Source organism: Oncorhynchus mykiss, chromosome 3, assembly GCF_057628025.1.
Source record: "Oncorhynchus mykiss isolate SJ-2025 chromosome 3, ASM5762802v1, whole genome shotgun sequence".
In the NCBI taxonomy this organism is placed as follows: domain Eukaryota; kingdom Metazoa; phylum Chordata; class Actinopteri; order Salmoniformes; family Salmonidae; genus Oncorhynchus; species Oncorhynchus mykiss.
In genome coordinates this window covers 9338049-9357500 of record NC_143024.1, presented here as the reverse complement: position 1 = coordinate 9357500, position 19452 = coordinate 9338049, and the positions used below count along the sequence as shown (strand labels likewise).

Genomic DNA, 19452 nt, shown 5'->3' with positions numbered 1-19452 from the left:
AGAACTTCTAAAGCTTTTTGAAGTGCAGTCGCAAAAACCATCAAGCGCTGTGATGAAACTGTCTCTCATGAGGACCGCCACAGGAAAGGAAGACCCAGAGTTACCTCTGCTGCAGAGAATAAGTTCATTAGAGATACCTGCCTCAGAAATTGCAGCCCAAATAAAAGCTTCACAGAGTTCAAGTAACAGACGCATCTCAACATCAACTGTTCAGAGGAGACTGTGTGAATCAGGCCTTCATGGTCAAATTTCTGCAAAGAAACCACTACTAAAGGACACCGATAAGAAGAAGAGACTTGCTTGGGCCAAGAAACAGGAGCAATGGACATTAGACCAGTGGACATTAGACCAGTGGACATTAGACCAATGGACATTAGACCAATGGACATTAGACCAGTGGAAATCTGTCCTTTGGTCTGACGGGTCCAACATTTTGATTTCTGGTCCCAACCACTCTGTCATTATGAGACGCAGAGTAGGTGAACGGATGATCTCTGCATGTGTATTTCCCACTGTGAAGCATGGAGGAGGAGGTGTGATGGTGCTTTCCTGGTGACACTGTCTGATTTATTTAGAATTTAAGACGCACTTAACCAGCATGGCTACCACAGCATTCTGCAACGATACGCCATCCCATCTGGTTTGGGCTTAGTGGGACTATCGTTTGTTTTTTTCGATAGAACAATGACCCACCACACCTCCAGGCTGTGTAAGGGCTATTTGACCAAGAAAGATAGTGATGGAGTGCTGCATCAGATGACCTGGCCTCCACAGTCACCTTAAGAGTTAAGAGTTAAGAGTAGGGCCAACTAGACCAATTGAGATGGTTTGGGATGAGTTGGACCGCAGCGTGAAGGAAAAGCAGCCAACAAGTGCTCAGCATTTGTGGGAACTCCTTCAAGACTGTTGGAAAAGCATTCCAGGTGAAGCTGGTTGAGAGAATGCCAAGAGTGTGCAAAGATGTCATGAAGGCAAAGGGTGGCTACTTTGAAGAATCTACGATATAAAACACTTTTTTTTCGTTACTACACAATTTCATGCGTGTTATTTCATCGTTTTGATGTCTTGAAAATAGTCAAAATAAAAAAAAAAACTTGAATGAGTAGGTGTTTTCAAACGTTTGACTGCATACTGTTTTTTGCCCTAAAGTGGACAGGTCTGAGGAGGATGGACAGAATGAGGGATAAAGTGGACAGGTCTGAGGAGGATGGACAGAGGGAAGGATAAAGTGGACAGGTCTGAGGAGGATGGACGGAGGGAGGGATAAAGTGGACAGGTCTGAGGAGGATGGATGGAGGGAGGGATAAAGTGGACAGGTCTGAGGAGGATGGACAGAGGGAGGGATAAAGTAGACAGGTCTGAGGAGGATGGACAGAAGGAGGGATAAAGTGGACAGGTCTGAGGAGGATGGACAGAGGGAGGGATAAAGTGGACAGGTCTGAGGAGGATGGACAGAGGGAGGGATAAAGTGGACAGGTCTGAGGAGGATGGACAGAATGAGGGATAAAGTGGACAGGTCTGAGGAGGATGACAGAGGGAGGGATAAAGTGGACAGGTCTGAGGAGGATGGACAGAGGGAGGGATAAAGTGGACAGGTCTGAGGAGGATGGACGGAGGGAGGGATAAAGTGGACAGGTCTGAGGAGGATGGACAGAAGGAGGGATAAAGTTGACAGGTCTGAGGAGGATGGACAAAGGGAGGGATAAAGTGGACAGGTATGAGGAGGATGGACAAAGGGAGGGATAAAGTGGACAGGTCTGAGGAGGATGGACAGAGGGATAAAGTAGACAGGTCTGAGGAGGATGGACAGAGGGAGGGATAAGGTGGACAGGTCTGAGGAGGATGGACAGAGGGAGGGATAAAGTGGACAGGTCTGAGGAGGATGGATGAAGAGATTTAGAAGTTCTTATGTAGGTGGTGCACTTCAAATAAAATTTGACAGGTGTCCTCATTAAAAATGAACTGAAACAGTCAAAAAATGAACAGTTAACCATTTTTTTTAACTAATACCTCAGTATGTATAAGGGGCTGTTATGTAGGTGGTGCACGTCATATAAATCAGTCAGGTCTGAGTGATTTGGAGTGTCTGTCCAGGTCATTAAATGCACAGTAGAATAAATGTCCCAGGCTTTAGCAGACAGACTGGGTAGAACAAGAACTCTTTACACACTCTGGGTTCCTTGTGTATTCTGGCTCCTCTTTCAGTACGAAGATGACGAAAGACAGCAGATGTGCAACTAAATCGATCAGGAGAGGAGAGGTTGAGGCAGACGAGACAAAACTCATTGATTGGCCAACAAAAGTGAATCTAGATGTCGAAATGAATGATCCTTTACAAGAACACTGTCTCAAAGTGTACCTACAGTACACGCGTTACTCTGCTATGAACAAATGTTATGTTGCCTCTTGGACTGACCCATGAACAACACTACAACTACAACCACTAGACGGAAGATTAGTTAAACAACAATCAGGAATAAAAAGGCATCTTCCTCAAGATGTGTCCTGAATAGCTCGTGTGTTTATCGGGGTGATTCACTATAATGTTAAAATGGAGAAAGTCAACAAAACAGCCATTGTTCATTACAGCTGCTCCACTGGCTCTTTTGGGTCTCTGTAGAATCTACTACTGTCTAGCTGGATTAGAGGTCTCTGTAGAATCTACTACTGTCTAGCTGGATTAGAGGTCTCTGTAGAATCTACTACTGTTTAGCTGGATTAGAGGTCTCTGTAGAATCTACTACTGTCTAGTGTCTCCTGGATTAGAGGTCTCTGTAGAATCTACTACTGTCTAGCTGGATTAGAGGTCTCTCTAGAATCTACTACTGTCTAGTGTCTCCTGGATTAGAGGTCTGTAGAATCTACTACTGTCTAGAGTCTCCTGGATTAAAGGTCTCTGTAGAATCTACTACTGTCTAGAGTCTCCTGGATTAGAGGTCTCTATAATCTAATACTGTCTCCTGGATTAGAGGTCTCTATAATCTACTACTGTCTCCTGGATTAGAGGTCTCTGTAGAATCTACTACTGTCTAGAGTCTCCTGGATTAGAGGTCTCTGTAGAATCTACTGCTGTCTAGCGTCTCCTGGATTAGATTTGGCAGCTCAGTCCGAGCCTCGAGGCCCTATAGGGCTCTCGTCAAAGTAGTGCACTACGTAGCGAGTAACCTAAACCCAAAGGGCAACCTGCCATGAATCCACACGGCTTGGTTTCCTCATTAGAATTATAAAGCCAGGGGTCAAAAATACCATTCTAACACTACAGAATCCAAGGAAGCTTTTGTCCTGTTATAATGTTTAGGTTTGTATTTATTTAACTAGGCAAGTCAGTTAAGAACAGAGTCTTATTTACAATGATGGCCTACCAGGGAACAGTGGGTTAACTAGTTCAGGGGAACAGTGGGTTAACTAGTTCAGGGGAACAGTGGGTTAACTAGTTCAGGGGAACAGTGGGTTAACTAGTTCAGGGGAACAGTGGGTTAACTAGTTCAGGGGAACAGTGGGTTAACTTGTTCAAGGGAACAGTGGGTTAACTAGTTCAGGGGCAGACTGACAGCTTTTTACCTTGTCAACTCTGGGATTCGATCTAGCAACCTTTCGGTTACTGGCCCAACACACTGACCACTAGGCTACGAGCTAATCTTCAGCACAACAGCATGTCTTGTACTCTTGTTCAACTGGGCCAAAAGGAGGCAGGTGCACTATGTTCAGCTGTGACCAATTATTCCAGCTAGTGGTAGCCAGTGGCCAGCAACATCTGTGTCGGCATGTCTAAGACAGGGCACCGTATTCCCATACACTAGAAAGGCAACAGGGGGCCATTTTGGAGGCAGACATAGCCTATCCCCATATGACCTCTAGTCAATGATATGACTTAGAGACACAAGTCTTCCTGTTCTTAGTTACATTAAGCATGAGGTTATCACTTTGTTGGGAGAAAAACATGCAAACTAGACCAGACTAGTACTGTGGTAGGTTAAAAGACATGCCAACTAGACCAGACTAGTACTGTGGTAGGTTAAAAGACATGCCAACTAGACCAGACTAGTACTGTGGTAGGTTAAAAGACATGCCAACTAGACCAGACTAGTACTGTGGTAGGTTAAAAGACATGCCAACTAGACCAGACTAGTACTGTGGTAGGTTAAAAGTAGGGCCAGGGAGACCAGACTAGTACTGTGGTAGGTTAAAAGTAGGGCCAGGGAGACCAGACTAGTACTGTGCCATGCTGTGGCAGGTTAAGAGTAGGGCCAGGGAGAACAGACTAGTACTGTGCCATGCTGTGGTAGGTTAAGAGTAGGGCCAGGGAGAACAGACTAGTACTGTGCCATGCTGTGGTAGGTTAAGAGTAGGGCCAGGGAGACCAGACTAGTACTGTGCCATGCTGTGGTAGGTTAAGAGTAGGGCCAACTAGACCAGACTAGTACTGTGCCATGCTGTGGCAGGTTAAGAGTAGGGCCAACTAGACCAGACTAGTACTGTGCCATGCTGTGGCAGGTTAAGAGTAGGGCCAGGGAGACCAGACTAGTACTGTGCCATGCTGTGGTAGGTTAAGAGTAGGGCCAGGGAGACCAGACTAGTACTGTGCCATGCTGTGGCAGGTTAAGAGTAGGGCCAGGGAGACCAGACTAGTACTGTGCCATGCTGTGGCAGGTTAAGAGTAGAGCCAGGGAGACCAGACTAGTACTGTGCCATGCTGTGGCAGGTTAAGAGTAGGGCCAGGGAGACCAGACTAGTACTGTGCCATGCTGTGGTAGGTTGAGAGTAGGGCCAGGGAGACCAGACTAGTACTGTGCCATGCTGTGGCAGGTTAAGAGTAGGGCCAGGGAGACCAGACTACTACTGTGCCATGCTGTGGCAGGTTAAGAGTAGGGCCAGGGAGACCAGACTAGTACTGTGCCATGCTGTGGCAGGTTAAGAGTAGGGCCAGGGAGACCAGACTACTACTGTGCCATGCTGTGGCAGGTTAAGAGTAGGGCCAGGGAGACCAGACTAGTACTGTGCCATGCTGTGGCAGGTTAAGAGTAGGGCCAGGGAGACCAGACTACTACTGTGCCATGCTGTGGCAGGTTAAGAGTAGGGCCAGGGAGACCAGACTAGTACTGTGCCATGCTGTGGCAGGTTAAGAGTAGGGCCAGGGAGACCAGACTAGTACTGTGCCATGCTGTGGTAGGTTGAGAGTAGGGCCAGGGAGACCAGACTAGTACTGTGCCATGCTGTGGCAGGTTAAGAGTAGGGCCAGGGAGACCAGACTACTACTGTGCCATGCTGTGGCAGGTTAAGAGTAGGGCCAGGGAGACCAGACTAGTACTGTGCCATGCTGTGGCAGGTTAAGAGTAGGGCCAGGGAGACCAGACTACTACTGTGCCATGCTGTGGCAGGTTAAGAGTAGGGCCAGGGAGAATACTCATTAGTATCGTGGTAGGTTAAGAGTAGGGCCAGGGAGAATACTCATTAGTATCGTGGTAGGTTAAGAGTAGGGCCAGGGAGAATACTCATTAGTATCGTGGCAGGTTAAGAGTAGGGCCAGGGAGAATACTCATTAGTATCGTGGCAGGTTAAGAGTAGGGCCAGGGAGAATACTCGTTAGTATCGTGACAGGTTAAGAGTAGGGCCAGGGAGAATACTCATTAGTATCGTGGCAGGTTAAGAGTAGGGCCAGGGAGAATACTCGTTAGTATCGTGGCAGGTTAAGAGTAGGGCCAGGGAGAATACTCATTAGTATCGTGGCAGGTTAAGAGTAGGGCCAGGGAGAATACTCATTAGTATCGTGGCAGGTTAAGAGTAGGGCCAGGGAGAATACTCATTAGTATCGTGGCAGGTTAAGAGTAGGGCCAGGGAGAATACTCATTAGTATCGTGGCAGGTTAAGAGTAGGGCCAGGGAGAATACTCATTAGTATCGTGGCAGGTTAAGAGTAGGGCCAGGGAGAATACTCATTAGTATTGTGGCAGGTTAAGAGTAGGGCCAGGGAGAATACTCATTAGTATCGTGGCAGGTTAAGAGTAGGGCCAGGGAGAATACTCATTAGTATCGTGGCAGGTTAAGAGTAGGGCCAGGGAGAATACTCGTTAGTATCGTGACAGGTTAAGAGTAGGGCCAGGGAGAATACTCATTAGTATCGTGACAGGTTAAGAGTAGGGCCAGGGAGAATACTCATTAGTATCGTGGCAGGTTAAGAGTAGGGCCAGGGAGAATATTCGTTAGTATCGTGGTAGGTTAAGAGTAGGGCCAGGGAGAATACTCGTTAGTATCGTGACAGGTTAAGTGTAGGGCCAGGGAGAATACTCATTAGTATCGTGACAGGTTAAGAGTAGGACCAGGGAGAATACTCGTTAGTATCGTGACAGGTTAAGAGTAGGGCCAGGGAGAATACTCATTAGTATCGTGGCAGGTTAAGAGTAGGGCCAGGGAGAATACTCATTAGTATCGTGGCAGGTTAAGAGTAGGGCCAGGGAGAATACTCATTAGTATCGTGGCAGGTTAAGAGTAGGGTCAGGGAGAATACTCGTTAGTATCGTGGCAGGTTAAGAGTAGGGCCAGGGAGAATACTCGTTAGTATCGTGGTAGGTTAAGAGTAGGGCCAGGGAGAATACTCGTTAGTATCGTGGCAGGTTAAGAGTAGGGCCAGGGAGAATACTCATTAGTATCGTGGCAGGTTAAGAGTAGGGCCAGGGAGAATACTCGTTAGTATCGTGACAGGTTAAGAGTAGGGCCAGGGAGAATACTCATTAGTATCGTGACAGGTTAAGAGTAGGGCCAGGGAGAATACTCATTAGTATCGTGGCAGGTTAAGAGTAGGGCCAGGGAGAATACTCGTTAGTATCGTGGTAGGTTAAGAGTAGGGCCAGGGAGAATACTCGTTAGTATCGTGACAGGTTAAGTGTAGGGCCAGGGAGAATACTCATTAGTATCGTGACAGGTTAAGAGTAGGACCAGGGAGAATACTCGTTAGTATCGTGACAGGTTAAGAGTAGGGCCAGGGAGAATACTCATTAGTATCGTGGCAGGTTAAGAGTAGGGCCAGGGAGAATACTCATTAGTATCGTGGCAGGTTAAGAGTAGGGCCAGGGAGAATACTCATTAGTATCGTGGCAGGTTAAGAGTAGGGTCAGGGAGAATACTCGTTAGTATCGTGGCAGGTTAAGAGTAGGGCCAGGGAGAATACTCGTTAGTATCGTGGTAGGTTAAGAGTAGGGCCAGGGAGAATACTCGTTAGTATCGTGGCAGGTTAAGAGTAGGGCCAGGGAGAATACTCATTAGTATCGTGGCAGGTTAAGAGTAGGGCCAGGGAGAATACTCATTAGTATCGTGGCAGGTTAAGAGTAGGGCCAGGGAGAATACTCATTAGTATCGTGGCAGGTTAAGAGTAGGGCCAGGGAGAATACTCGTTAGTATCGTGGCAGGTTAAGAGTAGGGCCAGGGAGAATACTCATTAGTATCGTGGCAGGTTAAGAGTAGGGCCAGGGAGAATACTCATTAGTATCGTGGCAGGTTAAGAGTAGGGCCAGGGAGAATACTCATTAGTATCGTGGCAGGTTAAGAGTAGGACCAGGGAGAATACTCATTAGTATCGTGGCAGGTTAAGAGTAGGGCCAGGGAGAATACTCATTAGTATCGTGGCAGGTTAAGAGTAGGGCCAGGGAGAATACTTGTTAGTATCGTGGTAGGTTAAGAGTAGGGCCAGGGAGAATACTCGTTAGTATCGTGGCAGGTTAAGAGTAGGGCCAGGCGAGAATACTCATTAGTATCGTGACAGGTTAAGAGTAGGGCCAGGGAGAATACTCATTAGTATCGTGGCATTGTATTCCAGATAAAGCAGATTTAACTTCTTTAGGAAAACATTACGTTGTCATTCAGAGACACATTTATTTATTTTCAAAGTTACGACACACAATATTTTACACACAGCAGGTTTTTTAAAGGACAAAAAAAAAAGAGTTTGGTCTGCTTCCCGTTTTCATTTTTGCCATAGAAAAATAAAATGCGATACTGATATTATCACAGCCCTAGTTAAAAGTGACCATTTTAGAGAGGGTCAAAGATTAACCACTGATAGGGAACACTGACATTGAGTTTATTGACTGACCTATATGATTTGACCATGATGAAGATAAAGATCTGTAAACACACAGCAACTTCCCCCCCCCCCCCCACACACACACACACATCCTGACAGGCGATAAAAACGTTTCAATGCCAATTATAAATTTCACTGATGTTGACACTCACTGCTGTCCCTTCCTGCTATCTCACTATTTCAATCATGCTTTTTTATGGCACCCCTAATATGGGCCAAGGGTGTGTTCTGTTCCACAAATAGCAGGTGTTACTTCTCTTCCACTAAAACAAGCAGCAGTGTTCTTCGGACTGACACCACAATGAATGAATGAATGGCTTTCAGTTACACAATGCAAAAAAAAAAAAAACCTTTGAGACTTGAAATAATCACATTGTGTGCGTGCACTACGCCAGTACAACGCAATACACATTGGCATTGCAGAAAATGTATTGTATTTGTGCGTTGGTTTGAATGGGTACAATTCACGCCTTTGTTTGAAAAGCCGCAACACAGTTTGAACAGGATCATACAGAGCTCTCAGCTCGAGCCAGCCACTCCTACCTCAACTGCTCTCCGGTGACGAGAACCTCGGCCATGCGCTCGAGCTCCGCAGCCTTCTTCTGCATTGTGTTCCCGATACCATCCATCTCTTTACAACTGTTAAAATAACGGAAATATTACTGGCACTGTAAATACTGTACACAAGCCAAAGGCATCATAGCCTGTGAAAACGAGCTACAGTACACCATACATAGCTGCCTATCCTTGTCATTGACAAGCCGTCAGAATAGGTCCACTGTACAGTACACCAGCTGCCTATCCTTATGTCATTGACAAGCCGTCAGAATAGGTCCACTGTACAGTACACCAGCTGCCTATCCTTATGTCATTGACAAGCCGTCTGAATAGCTCCCCTGTACAGTACACCATACATAGCTGCCTATCCTTGTCATTGACAAGCCGTCAGAATAGCTCCCCTGTATTCTGTCCTAATGACTGTAGCTATACTGTATTAGTGTCATAACTGACGTAACCAGTCATTCGTATATCCCCCAAAAAATTGCAGAATATCAACAGTACAATCTATTGAAATAAACAGGATAGATTAGATAACGTTAGCTCACAGTGCAATCATATCCTCCATGATCACAGGTAAAACACCCCTGCTGTGGTCCATCTCTGACACACATGTGCTGTAGTATTTGATCATTACGTGCACATTTAAATGCATAACAATTTTTCAAATAATTTACCTTGCAAACACCATGGATAAAAAATTGCTGATTTATTGTTCCTCGAGATAACGTTGTCCTAGATTTGCAAACCAGCAGCATAATGTGAGAAACGCATTTAAAAAAAACACGTTTCACACAGTGAAAAATGGACAGACGCTATCTATAGCTATGCAAGAGGTGATACTATCTTGATGTCGAACTTCTTTTGTATTCTAAAAATGTAACTGGTCCGCTAACCATCTAAACGTATGCATATTATTTTCTCGTCCGTAAAGCTTCATTCAACGAACAGCGATTCCTTGTGAAATGTGCATAGATTTCTTCAGTAGTAATGAGCTCCACTCGGACCTCTGCCTCTGTTTACTACGCGATCCTACCATGAAAAGCACGTTGACACCGTGCAGGGTTGACGACTTTTTTTTCAGTGATTACAGCTATTGGCTCCTTGATTTGTCGCTAGAAGACGCTAGATTACGTTTTACCGTTTCCGCGACGGCGTCACATCATGAATTTGGCTTGATGCGGCACAACTGCGGTCCCCACGTCGCGTTTTCGCCCTTTTCCGCCGCACGTTGTGCCTCTCTGATTATTGCCGCGTTCAAGTGCTAGTCGGAACTAAGAAACTCTGAAATGTCCGACTTGCTAATAGGTTGAAGTTATACACGCGTGCAACCAGGAAATGTCAGTTTCCTCGTTTCAACTAGTACGTGAACGCACCATGTGGGTGCGTCGTTGATGTGACTAATGTTGCACAAGTAGCCTGCACCTTCAACCACTGTTGTTTGCGGTAGAATTGAGTGGGAAAAGTCGCTAAATGCTGTTAAAATCATAGACACCCTCTGTGTCAAAACCCCAAAGGCATCCTGAAAAAGAAAATCTGAATTTGTCGCTGGAATCCTTTACCAATAAAAGTCGCTGGAGGGGTCTGAAAACTCGCTTAATATAGCGACAAAGTTGCTAAATTGGCAACGCTCACAAGACAAGTGGGCATTGTGGAAGTAAACCAAGAAGGCGCGATATATGCAAATGTTACAGAATCGGATAAGTGGACTAGTCTCAAACCAACAAACTGCACTCACTCGGTGTGCTAAGCGAGCTAAATCAAGCGCATCGCCTTTGGCGCTATGGTTAGGTTCAGTGACCGTAGACGAAGGTTGGGTTCCATCTGATCATTTCCAGTGGTAGATTTCAGCACCGTGCACCCACGTCGGGTGAACTCGGCGTGCTGCGCGGACATAAATCGACTGTACTGTAGGAGGGACAACGTGACGTAATCGAGACTTTCATTGGCCTATGCCGCTGTCAATCGAATATGCCATCGTACTTCCGGTATATATTGCGGGAAAGTTAATCTAGCGAGAATCACATTTAGTTGGAGTACACTACAAAATAGGCTATTTCTCATTAAATTTAGCTCATATATTAGAACCAGATGTCGAGAACATTAGAAGAGGTGCAGGCGACCATACAAATCGCCAAACTAAAAGAGAATGATTTGCAGAACACAATTCACTGTTTGACTTTTGGAGAAAGCGTCTCGTCCGGAGACTACTGCCTGATGGAACTGGATGACACGCTCTGTAAACACATAGAAGCAGGAAAGAGGTAAAGTATCTGCATAGTTACAATGTAGCTAATTCAACATAAATACACAGTTAAGAGATTAAACACAGTTACGTTAAGAGGTAGCTAGTTATGTTAATAGAAATGTGGCGGTGGGTTGTCTCTCCTAAACATTCGCAGGTGACTGGTTGGTTTACGCGAGATTTTGTTCTGGGTTCACAGATTACGTGTATGTAGTATGCTTTGGCAACACACCTGGACTCTTACCGGATGTCTGCAGGCATTTGTTCCAACACACCGATTGATCTTCCCCATCAGGACCTTGATAAACTGAATCCGGTGTGTTGGACTGAAACACACCTGATTCAGGTTTAAGGAGTCTACCGTTACTCCGTTAGTCCAAGGACCTTACATGTTCTGTTTAAAGGGCAAATTGGCTCCGGAAGCCAAAAACGGCCAAATACTCAAACTAAACGTGAATCGATTCACACTTGCAGTACAGTTATAGAAACATAAATCTTTCTACTTTTCATATCACATAAAAAAAAATAATTCCACAAAAACCGTACCGCAAGAGATGCGGGTTAATGTATAGACTGAGCGTCATGTCTCTTATTTAAACTCCTCCCCCTTCAGAATACCCCTTCATCCAATGACTCTTATGTGATGTAATGGAACTGAGTGTGATGGTCAAGGGCCACCCACCTACTACCTCTATAGGAGAAGGGTTGTCCAGCCCTGGTGAAAACAACTCATCCAGCTGTTGCCACTTTCTCTACACATCAACGTTAAAACAGTCTGTTTAACATTGACGAGTAGAGAGACTGTTTTAACGTTGAGTCTCTCTACACGTCTGTTTAACATTGACGAGTAGAGAGACTGTTTTAACGTTGAGTCTCTCTACACGTCAACGATCTCCACAATCTCTCTCTCTCCTTTATCCTTGTTCTCTACCTACAGCCTGGTTATCAGAGGAGACCAGGATGAGAGAGCTGTCCTGTGCAGTGAAGACAAGACTTATGACCTGAAGATAGCCGACACCTCAAACCTCCTGCTGTTAGTGCCTGGCTGCCTGACTCCAGATCATCTGACTACTGACAACCAGGCCAGCTCTCAGCTGGTCCATGCACAGGTAGGAGGAGTCTTATCAACTATCTGAACACAATGAATGTTTCTGGTGTGACAGCCATTTTGAAAATCACTGATCTGTTATTGAATGTCTGTACAGTAGATATTACGTTAACATGCTGACACACGCACACTAAATAGCTATAGACATTCTAACACAGTGAGTTCATTGTGATGTATTACATGTTTTTCTAATGCACTGTGTTCACCTACATTAGTGGTTCCCAAACTTTTTATAGTCCCCGTACCCCTTCAAACGTTCAACCTCCAGCTACGTACCCCCTCTAAGCACCAGGGGCAGGGCACTCTCAAATGTTGTTTTTTTTGCCATCATTGTAAGCCTGCCACACACACACATACATACAATACATTTATTAAACAAGAATGAGTGAGTTTTTGTCACAACCCGGCTCGTTGGAAGTGACAAAGAGCTCTTATAGGACCAGGGCACAAATAATAATAATCAATAATTTTGCTCTTTGTTTAACCATCTTACATATAAAACCTTTATTTGTTTATCGTAAATGGAGAATAACTCACCACAGGTTAATGAGAAGGGCCTGCTTGACAGGATGCACATAACTCTGCAATGTTGGGTTGTATTTGGAGAGAGTCTGTCTTAAATCATTTTCCACACACAGTCTGTGCCTGTATTTAGTTTTTATGCTAGTGAGGGCCGAGAATCCACTCTCACATAGGTACATGGTTGCAAAGGGCATCAGTGTCTTAACAGCTCAATTTGCCAAGGCAGGATACTCTGAGTGCAGCCCCATCCAGAAATATGGCTGTGGATTCCGATTTAAATACATTTTTCACAGAACCGCTTGTTACAATTTCGATGAGGCTCTCCTGTTCAGATATCGGTAAGTGGACTGGAGGCAGGGAATGAAAGAGATAACAAATCCAGTTGTTTGTGTCTGTTTCTGGAAAGTACCTGCATAATTGGGCACCCAGCTCGCTTAGGTGCTTCGCTATATTACATTCTGGCTTCTGATTTAAATAGAATTTATTCACAGAACCGCTTGTTGCAATTTCTGAGGCTGTCTTGTTCAGATATCGGTAAGTGGACTGGCAGCAGGGCATGAAAGGGATAACGAATCCAGTTTGTTTCGGGAAAGTACCTGTGTAATTGCACACCCAGCTCGCACATTTGACATTGTCCGTAAACTTGAGTTAATTTGCGCACAAAAAAAATCATACAATGATGGAAAGACCTGTGTGTTGTCCTTGTTCCAACTTCTTAATCATAGCAGCAACTTTGTTCTGCACATTGAATATAGTTGCAAAGAGACCCTGTAGTCCTACATTCAGATCATTCAGGTGAAAAAAAACATCACCCAGATAGGCCAGTCGTGTGAGAAACTCATCATCATGCAGGCGGTCAGACGAGTGAACATTTTGGTCAGTAAAGAACTTTAAGTTCTTCTCTCAATTCAAAGAAACGTGTCAATACTTTGCCCCTTGATAACCAGCGCAGTCTGTATGTTGTAAACATGTTACATGGTCGCTGCCCATATCATTTGCATAATGCAGAAAATACACGAGAGTTCAGGGGCCTTGCTTTAACAAAGTTACCTCAGTTTGGGAGTACCTGACCCACATTATTCAATGTTATCAATACTGTACGACTTTCCCCAAATGTTACACACCAATAATGCTCTCCAGTACCTACAGAAAGTTGCAGTGTGACATAATATGCTGAAATGTATTCAGGACCTGAGAAATGACCCTTTTCCCAACAGATCTGGGGCTTTTCTAACAGTTACTGGGAGCTGAGAAAGCGCCATCCCAAACTAAAGAAGCTGAAGAGGCTTCTGATGGAGAATCCGTACGAGGGCCCAGGTATCAGTGGGCAGGAGGATGTCACGGAGGGGAAGGTACTTATTAACGCTACTAGATTATATCCAGAGAGACTTACAGTCCATTCATCTTAAGGTAGGACTGTCACGTTCATAGTCGGTACAACTTTTCCTCAATAAAGCAACTATCAGCGAAGTTGGTGCCGCTAAGAAAAGACACGTACAGGAAAGGCCAGTACACGCTAAAACATCATCTCTATTATACACGGAGTAAATGTCTGCCGCTACGCTACCGTTCTCTGTTTTCAAAAGCTTTCCTTTTGGTGGTCCCGTGTGGCTCAGTTGGTAGAACATGGACCTTGCAACGCCAGAGTTGTGGGTTCGATTCCCACGAGAGACCAGTACCAAAAAAAAAGTACGGCAATTTATGCACTCAGCACTGTAGGTCGCTCTGGATAAGAGTCTGCTAAATGACTAAAATGTACACTATGGGAGACCTGCTTGATAAAACGTTTCCTTTTGGCAGTACACTATGGGAGACCTGCTTGATAAAACGTTTCCTTTTGGCAGTACACTATGGGAGACCTGCTTGAAAGAATCCAAGCAAGCGAGGAGGAACTGGAGGCCCAACTACAGACTATTCATGCCTGTGAGGTCAACGGTAAGAATAATTCTCAAATCTTCCAAATGTTAATTTTCTCACAGTTTTTCCATTTAGATATGTGATCTACTGTATGTGGTTTGCGTCTATTCGTGAAATAACATGCTGGCCTTGGTGTGTCCACATGTATGAGGAGGTGTTTGTTTGTCCTGTGCTCTTTTCACATGGTCCCCTCTTGTGTATTCCAGGCTACTGGAGGCTGTTGGATTTTGACTATGAGATGAAGCTACTGGGTCATATCACTCAGCTGGTGGACTCTGAGTCCTGGTCCTTCAGTAAAGTCCCTCTTCGTGTCAGTCTGGAGGAGTTAGGACGTCTGGAGCCACAGTAGGTGCAGTTAGGCAACGTTACGGCTGTCCCCTAGGGCGGCGCACAATTGGCCCAGTGTCGTCCCGGGTTTGGCCGGTGTAGGCCGTCATTTTAAATAATAATTTATTGTTGACTGACTTGCCTGGTTAAATAAAATGATAAAGTGGAGAGCAGTTTGATGTAATACTTAGTCATCACGTTGTCAGCTCTGTCAAAGGCCACATTTGACTAAAGGCTCAGGACAACCAATATCTTTAAAATGTGCATTGAACCGAAGTGTGCGGAGGCTCTCTGTTGTCATGACAACATTAAAAAGTGTGTGTGTGGGGTAGGGAATACATGTATTTGTTTGATACTCATTCAAACCCCTTCTCCTGCCCAGGGAGATGATAGAGCATAGCTTGAACTGTTATGGACGGCGCTACACGGACAACGGTAAGTCAAAGTACTTACGTTTTTAATGCTTTGGTGTGCTGTAGAGTGACACACAGCCAACTACCTCTTCCCTCGTGCTTTGGTGTGCTGTAGAGTGACACACAGCCAACTACCTCTTCCCTCGTGCTTTGGTGTGCTGTAGAGTGACACACAGCAAACTACCTCTTCCCTCGTGCTTTGGTGTGCTGTAGAGTGACACACAGCAAACTACCTCTTCCCTCATGCTTTGGTGTGCTGTAGAGTGACACACAGCAAACTACCTCTTCCCTCGTGCTTTGGTGTGCTGTAGAGTGACACACAGCAAACTACCTCTTCCCTCGTGCTTTGGTGTGCTGTAGAGTGACACACAGCCAACTACCTCTTCCCTCGTGCTTTGGTGTGCTGTAGAGTGACACACAGCAAACTACCTCTTCCCTCATGCTTTGGTGTGCTGTAGAGTGACACACAGCCAACTTCTTCCCTCGTGCACTATTTTGGCTCTTCACAGCTATTTCATGGATATTAAACAGAAATGAAAATGTGGTAATTTTTCAGATGAGGTGTTCTTTGCGCTGAACGAGGACAAGGTGTGCAGAGCCACAGCTCAGATGCTGCTGCAGAACGCAGCCAAGTTCAACCTGGCAGAGTTCCAGGAGGTGTGGCAGCAAAGTGTCCCAGACGGGATGGGCACTAGACTGGACCAGCTGAAGGTGAGGACGGGGGTCAGACTGGCAGCTCACAGGGGGATGGGCCAGTTTTCCAGATTTAACCTGGTCCAGAAAATGTAGGGAAAATGGCGCCACATAGCTTCCAGAAAACAGTTGCTTTAAAATGAGGGATTTCGTGGCCAGTTTGAGGTTAGGATGTTTTTCTGCGCACAGATTATGCATGTATGAACTACACATGGACACATCCAGCCCAACTCGGGAGGTTGAAACAACAATACGTACTAGTTAAAGTTCCAGAGCATGTCTTTAACCAACACTGGTTTTATAACATGTGGACTATTCTCAGATTCTACAGCAAAATATCTCATAATGGATGTTTACGTTTTTAGGCAATTACAGCAGGTTTTATTTTAGCCTTAGAGATATGGTAGTTACACATTTTTAAAGACGGTTGTTGGCAGACATGATTACAGGATTATCCAGATGGTTATGGGTTTCTATAGAGTCTAGCCCTTGTGGACCGCAGCTCCAAACCAGAGACCATATCTCTGCTGAGAGTGGAAGATCTTCCCGAGGACACACTGGAGAGATTCACCCACCTCTTTACCATGAGACAGAAGTGGACCGAGGAGGACATCACCCCTTACATACAGTGAGTAAAACTGAGCATCAGAATGACCGCTGTCTCTGTGCTGTCCCATAATGACTATTAGAGATTTAGACTTGTGTGCCAGATGTTTGTGGTGTCAGACACAGCCAGGTGGTGTCAGACACAGCCAGGTGGTGTTGGTCCAACGGTCTTGTTTTATCTGGAAAGCTCTCTGTGTTAACACCGATTTGATCCTCAACGATTTATTGTCATGCAGGGACTTGTGTGGAGAAAAGCAAACAACTGGAGCTCTTCTTACCAAATACGCTCGTTTGTCCACGCAAAACGGAATAAAAGTCTTCAATTCAAGAAGGCTAGTGGCAACATGAAGACGATTGGATATCTTAATTGACGAGCAAAGTTGTTTGGAATCAGTGTATTGTTGTATTTGTTAAGATGTTGTAATAAAAATCTAATGTTTTCGTAATTATGACCTACTTTGTGTTTTTTCCTACCACCTATACTATATATCTTATGCTTTATTCCTAATACCACAGTCACAATTTGATCATTTAGTGCCCTCCAGTGGCAAGAAGCAGAAGGGCAGTGACAAGAAGGCTTTCAAATAAAATGTGTTTAAATTTCTAAAACAACACAAATTATCCAACCCAATATTTTACTGTTAGAAACAAAGTTAGGATAAAATATAAACAAAAAACACCATAAATTATTCTCCTAAATATATATAAAATAAAAATTGTGCTGGAGGGGCCCGGGGGTCGAAGGTTGGTCAAAAGGCCACACCTGTCAGGTGGATGGATTATCTTGGCAAAGGAGAAATGCTCACTAATAGGGATGAAAACAAATGTGTGCACATTTGAGAGAAAATAAGCTTTTTTTGTGTGTCTGGAACATTTCTGGGATATTTTATTTCAGCTCATGAAACATGGGACCAACATTTCATATGTTGTATTTATATTTTTGTAAAGTATTCAGACCCCTGGACTTTCTTCACATTTTGTTACACCATATTTTAAAATGGATTAAATAAAACAATCCTCAGCTATCTACACACAATACCCCATAATGACAAAGTAAAGTTTTTTTTGTTAATTGTATCTAATATATTAAATAGAACTGAAATAACTTTAAGTATTCAGACCTTTCGCGATGAGACTTGAACTCGGGTGCATCCTGTTTCCATTGTTCCGTGATGTTTTTACAACTTGATTGGAGTCCACCGGTGCTAAGTTCAATTGATTGGACATGATTTGGAAAGGCACACACCTGTCTATATAAGGTCCCACAGTTGACAGTGCATGTCAGAACAAAAACCAAGCCATCTGGTCAAAGGAATTGTCTGTAGAGCTCCGAGACAGGATTGTGTTGAGGCACAGATCTGGGGAAGGGTACCAAACATTTTCTGCAGCATTGAATGTCCCCAAGAACAAAGTGGCCTCCATCATTCTTAAATGGAAGCCGTTTGGAACCACCAAAACTCATCCTAGAGCTGGCCACCCAGGGGGAGAAGGGCCTTGGTCGTGGAGGTGACCAAGAACCCGATGGTCACTTTGACAGAGCTCTGAAGGTAATCTGTAGAGATGGGAGAAACTTTTAGAAGGACAACCATCTCTGCAGCATTCCACCAATCAGCCCTTCATGGTAGAGTTGCCAGAAGGCAGGCACTCCTCAGTAACAGGGACTGGGATCAAGGCAAAGATGAACGGAGCACAGTACAGCGAGATCCTTGATGAAAACCTGCTCAGGACCTCAGACTGGGGCGACTGTTCACCTTCCAATGCAGGAGTGGCTTCTGGACAAGTCTCTGAATGTCCTTGAGTGGGCCAGCCAGAACCCGATTGAACATCTCTGGAGAGACCTGAAAATAGCTGTGCAGCAACGCTCCCCATCCAGAGCTTGAGAGGATCTGCAGAGAAGAATGGGAGGAACTCCCCAAATACAGGTGTGCCAAGCTTCTAGCGTTACACCCAAGAAGACTTGAGGCTGTAATCGCTGTCAAAGGTGCTTCAACAAAGTACTGAGTAAAGGGTCTGAATACTTATGTAAATGTGATCAGTTTTACATTTTTAATAAATTAGCAAACATTTCTAAAAACCTATTTTTGCTTTGCCATTATGGGGTATTGTGTGTAGATTGAGGGGGGGAACTATTTAATACATTTTAGAATAAGGATGTAACATAATATGGGAAAAGTGAAGGGGTCTGTATATTAGAGTTGGCTTTAGAGGCACTTATAAAGTCCACAAGCAACAGAACACGCCCGTGACCCCTCGTCCAATCAGAGCAATGAGACTTGGAGCCCCCCAGACTTCTCGGCCAATCAGAGCAATGAAAGAGACTTGGAGCCCCCCCAGACTTCTCAGCCAATCAGAACATCCATAGCTTACACATGACATTGGATCCTTACCAAGTCCAATCCCTACACCTACCATGTGCTGGAGGAGTGAGTGTAGCGCCCCCTAGTGTCAAACAGAATGTACACTTTGAAATTGGACTTGGATATGGTCAGTCCAAGACTACATTTATGTCAAAATCAAATTGTATTGGTCCCATACACATGTTTAGCAGGTGTAGCGTAATGCTTGTGTTTCTAGCTCCAACAGTGCAGTAATATATAACAATGTCACAACAATACACACAATACACACAATACACACACATCTAAAGTAATGGAATGGAATTAAGAATATACAAATATTTGGGCGAGCAATGTCGGAGAGATGTAACGGATGTGAAACGGCTAGCTCAGTTAGCGGTGCGCGCTAAATAGCGTTTCAATCGGTGACGTCACTTGCTCTGAGACCTTGAAGTAGTGGTTCCCCTTGCTCTGCAAGGGCCGTGGCTTTTGTGGAGCGATGGGTAACGATGTTTCGTGGGTGACTGTTGTTGATGTGTGCAGAGGGTCCCTCGTTCGCGCCCGGGTATGGGCGAGGGGACGGTCTAAAGTTATACTGTTACAGAGGCATAGACTAAAATACAGTTGAATAGAATACAGTATATATATATA

The 19452-nt window shown here is 44.8% G+C and overlaps 2 protein-coding genes across 4 annotated transcripts in view; one reads left to right on the top strand and one right to left on the bottom strand.

The window, feature by feature from the left end:
* Window positions 1-10506, bottom strand: part of LOC149984313 (DEP domain-containing mTOR-interacting protein-like) — a 70399-nt gene extending 59893 nt beyond the window's left edge. Inside the window, exons 1-2 of one of the 2 annotated variants that reach the window (XM_090230664.1) lie at window positions 10373-10506; window positions 8620-8715 (exon numbers count right to left, since the gene is read on the bottom strand). In XM_090230664.1, coding sequence (XP_090086790.1) covers window positions 8620-8705 — 86 coding nt within the window. In that variant the 5' untranslated portion in view covers window positions 8706-8715; window positions 10373-10506. Of the gene's footprint in view, window positions 1-8619; window positions 8716-9311; window positions 9877-10372 lie in introns of those variants that run through there. The other variant, XM_090230663.1, reaches the window with a different exon arrangement.
* Window positions 10507-10544: 38 nt separating this feature from the next.
* Window positions 10545-16911, top strand: LOC149984312 (sister chromatid cohesion protein DCC1-like). 2 transcript variants are annotated; one of them, XM_090230665.1, is made up of 9 exons: window positions 10545-10898; window positions 11817-11988; window positions 13727-13861; window positions 14354-14444; window positions 14633-14771; window positions 15136-15188; window positions 15723-15877; window positions 16339-16487; window positions 16702-16911. In XM_090230665.1, the coding sequence occupies exons 1-9, from the start codon at window positions 10726-10728 to the stop codon at window positions 16811-16813; spliced, it is 1179 nt and encodes a 392-aa protein (XP_090086791.1). In that variant the 5' UTR covers window positions 10545-10725; the 3' UTR covers window positions 16814-16911. The 2 variants fall into 2 exon arrangements, with proteins under 2 accessions (XP_090086791.1, XP_090086792.1); XM_090230666.1 differs by having other exon boundaries at window positions 10625-10898; window positions 14310-14444.
* Window positions 16912-19452: the final 2541 nt, after the last annotated feature.

Coding starts and splice junctions, on each gene's coding strand:
- LOC149984312 (XM_090230665.1), top strand. CDS start 10,726: ATGTCGAGAACATTAGAAGAGGTGCAGGCGACCATACAAATCGCCAAA. Junction 15,878..16,338: donor CTAGACTGGACCAGCTGAAG/GTGAGGACGGGG, acceptor GGGTTTCTATAG/AGTCTAGCCCTTGTGGACCG. Junction 16,488..16,701: donor GACATCACCCCTTACATACA/GTGAGTAAAACT, acceptor ATTGTCATGCAG/GGACTTGTGTGGAGAAAAGC.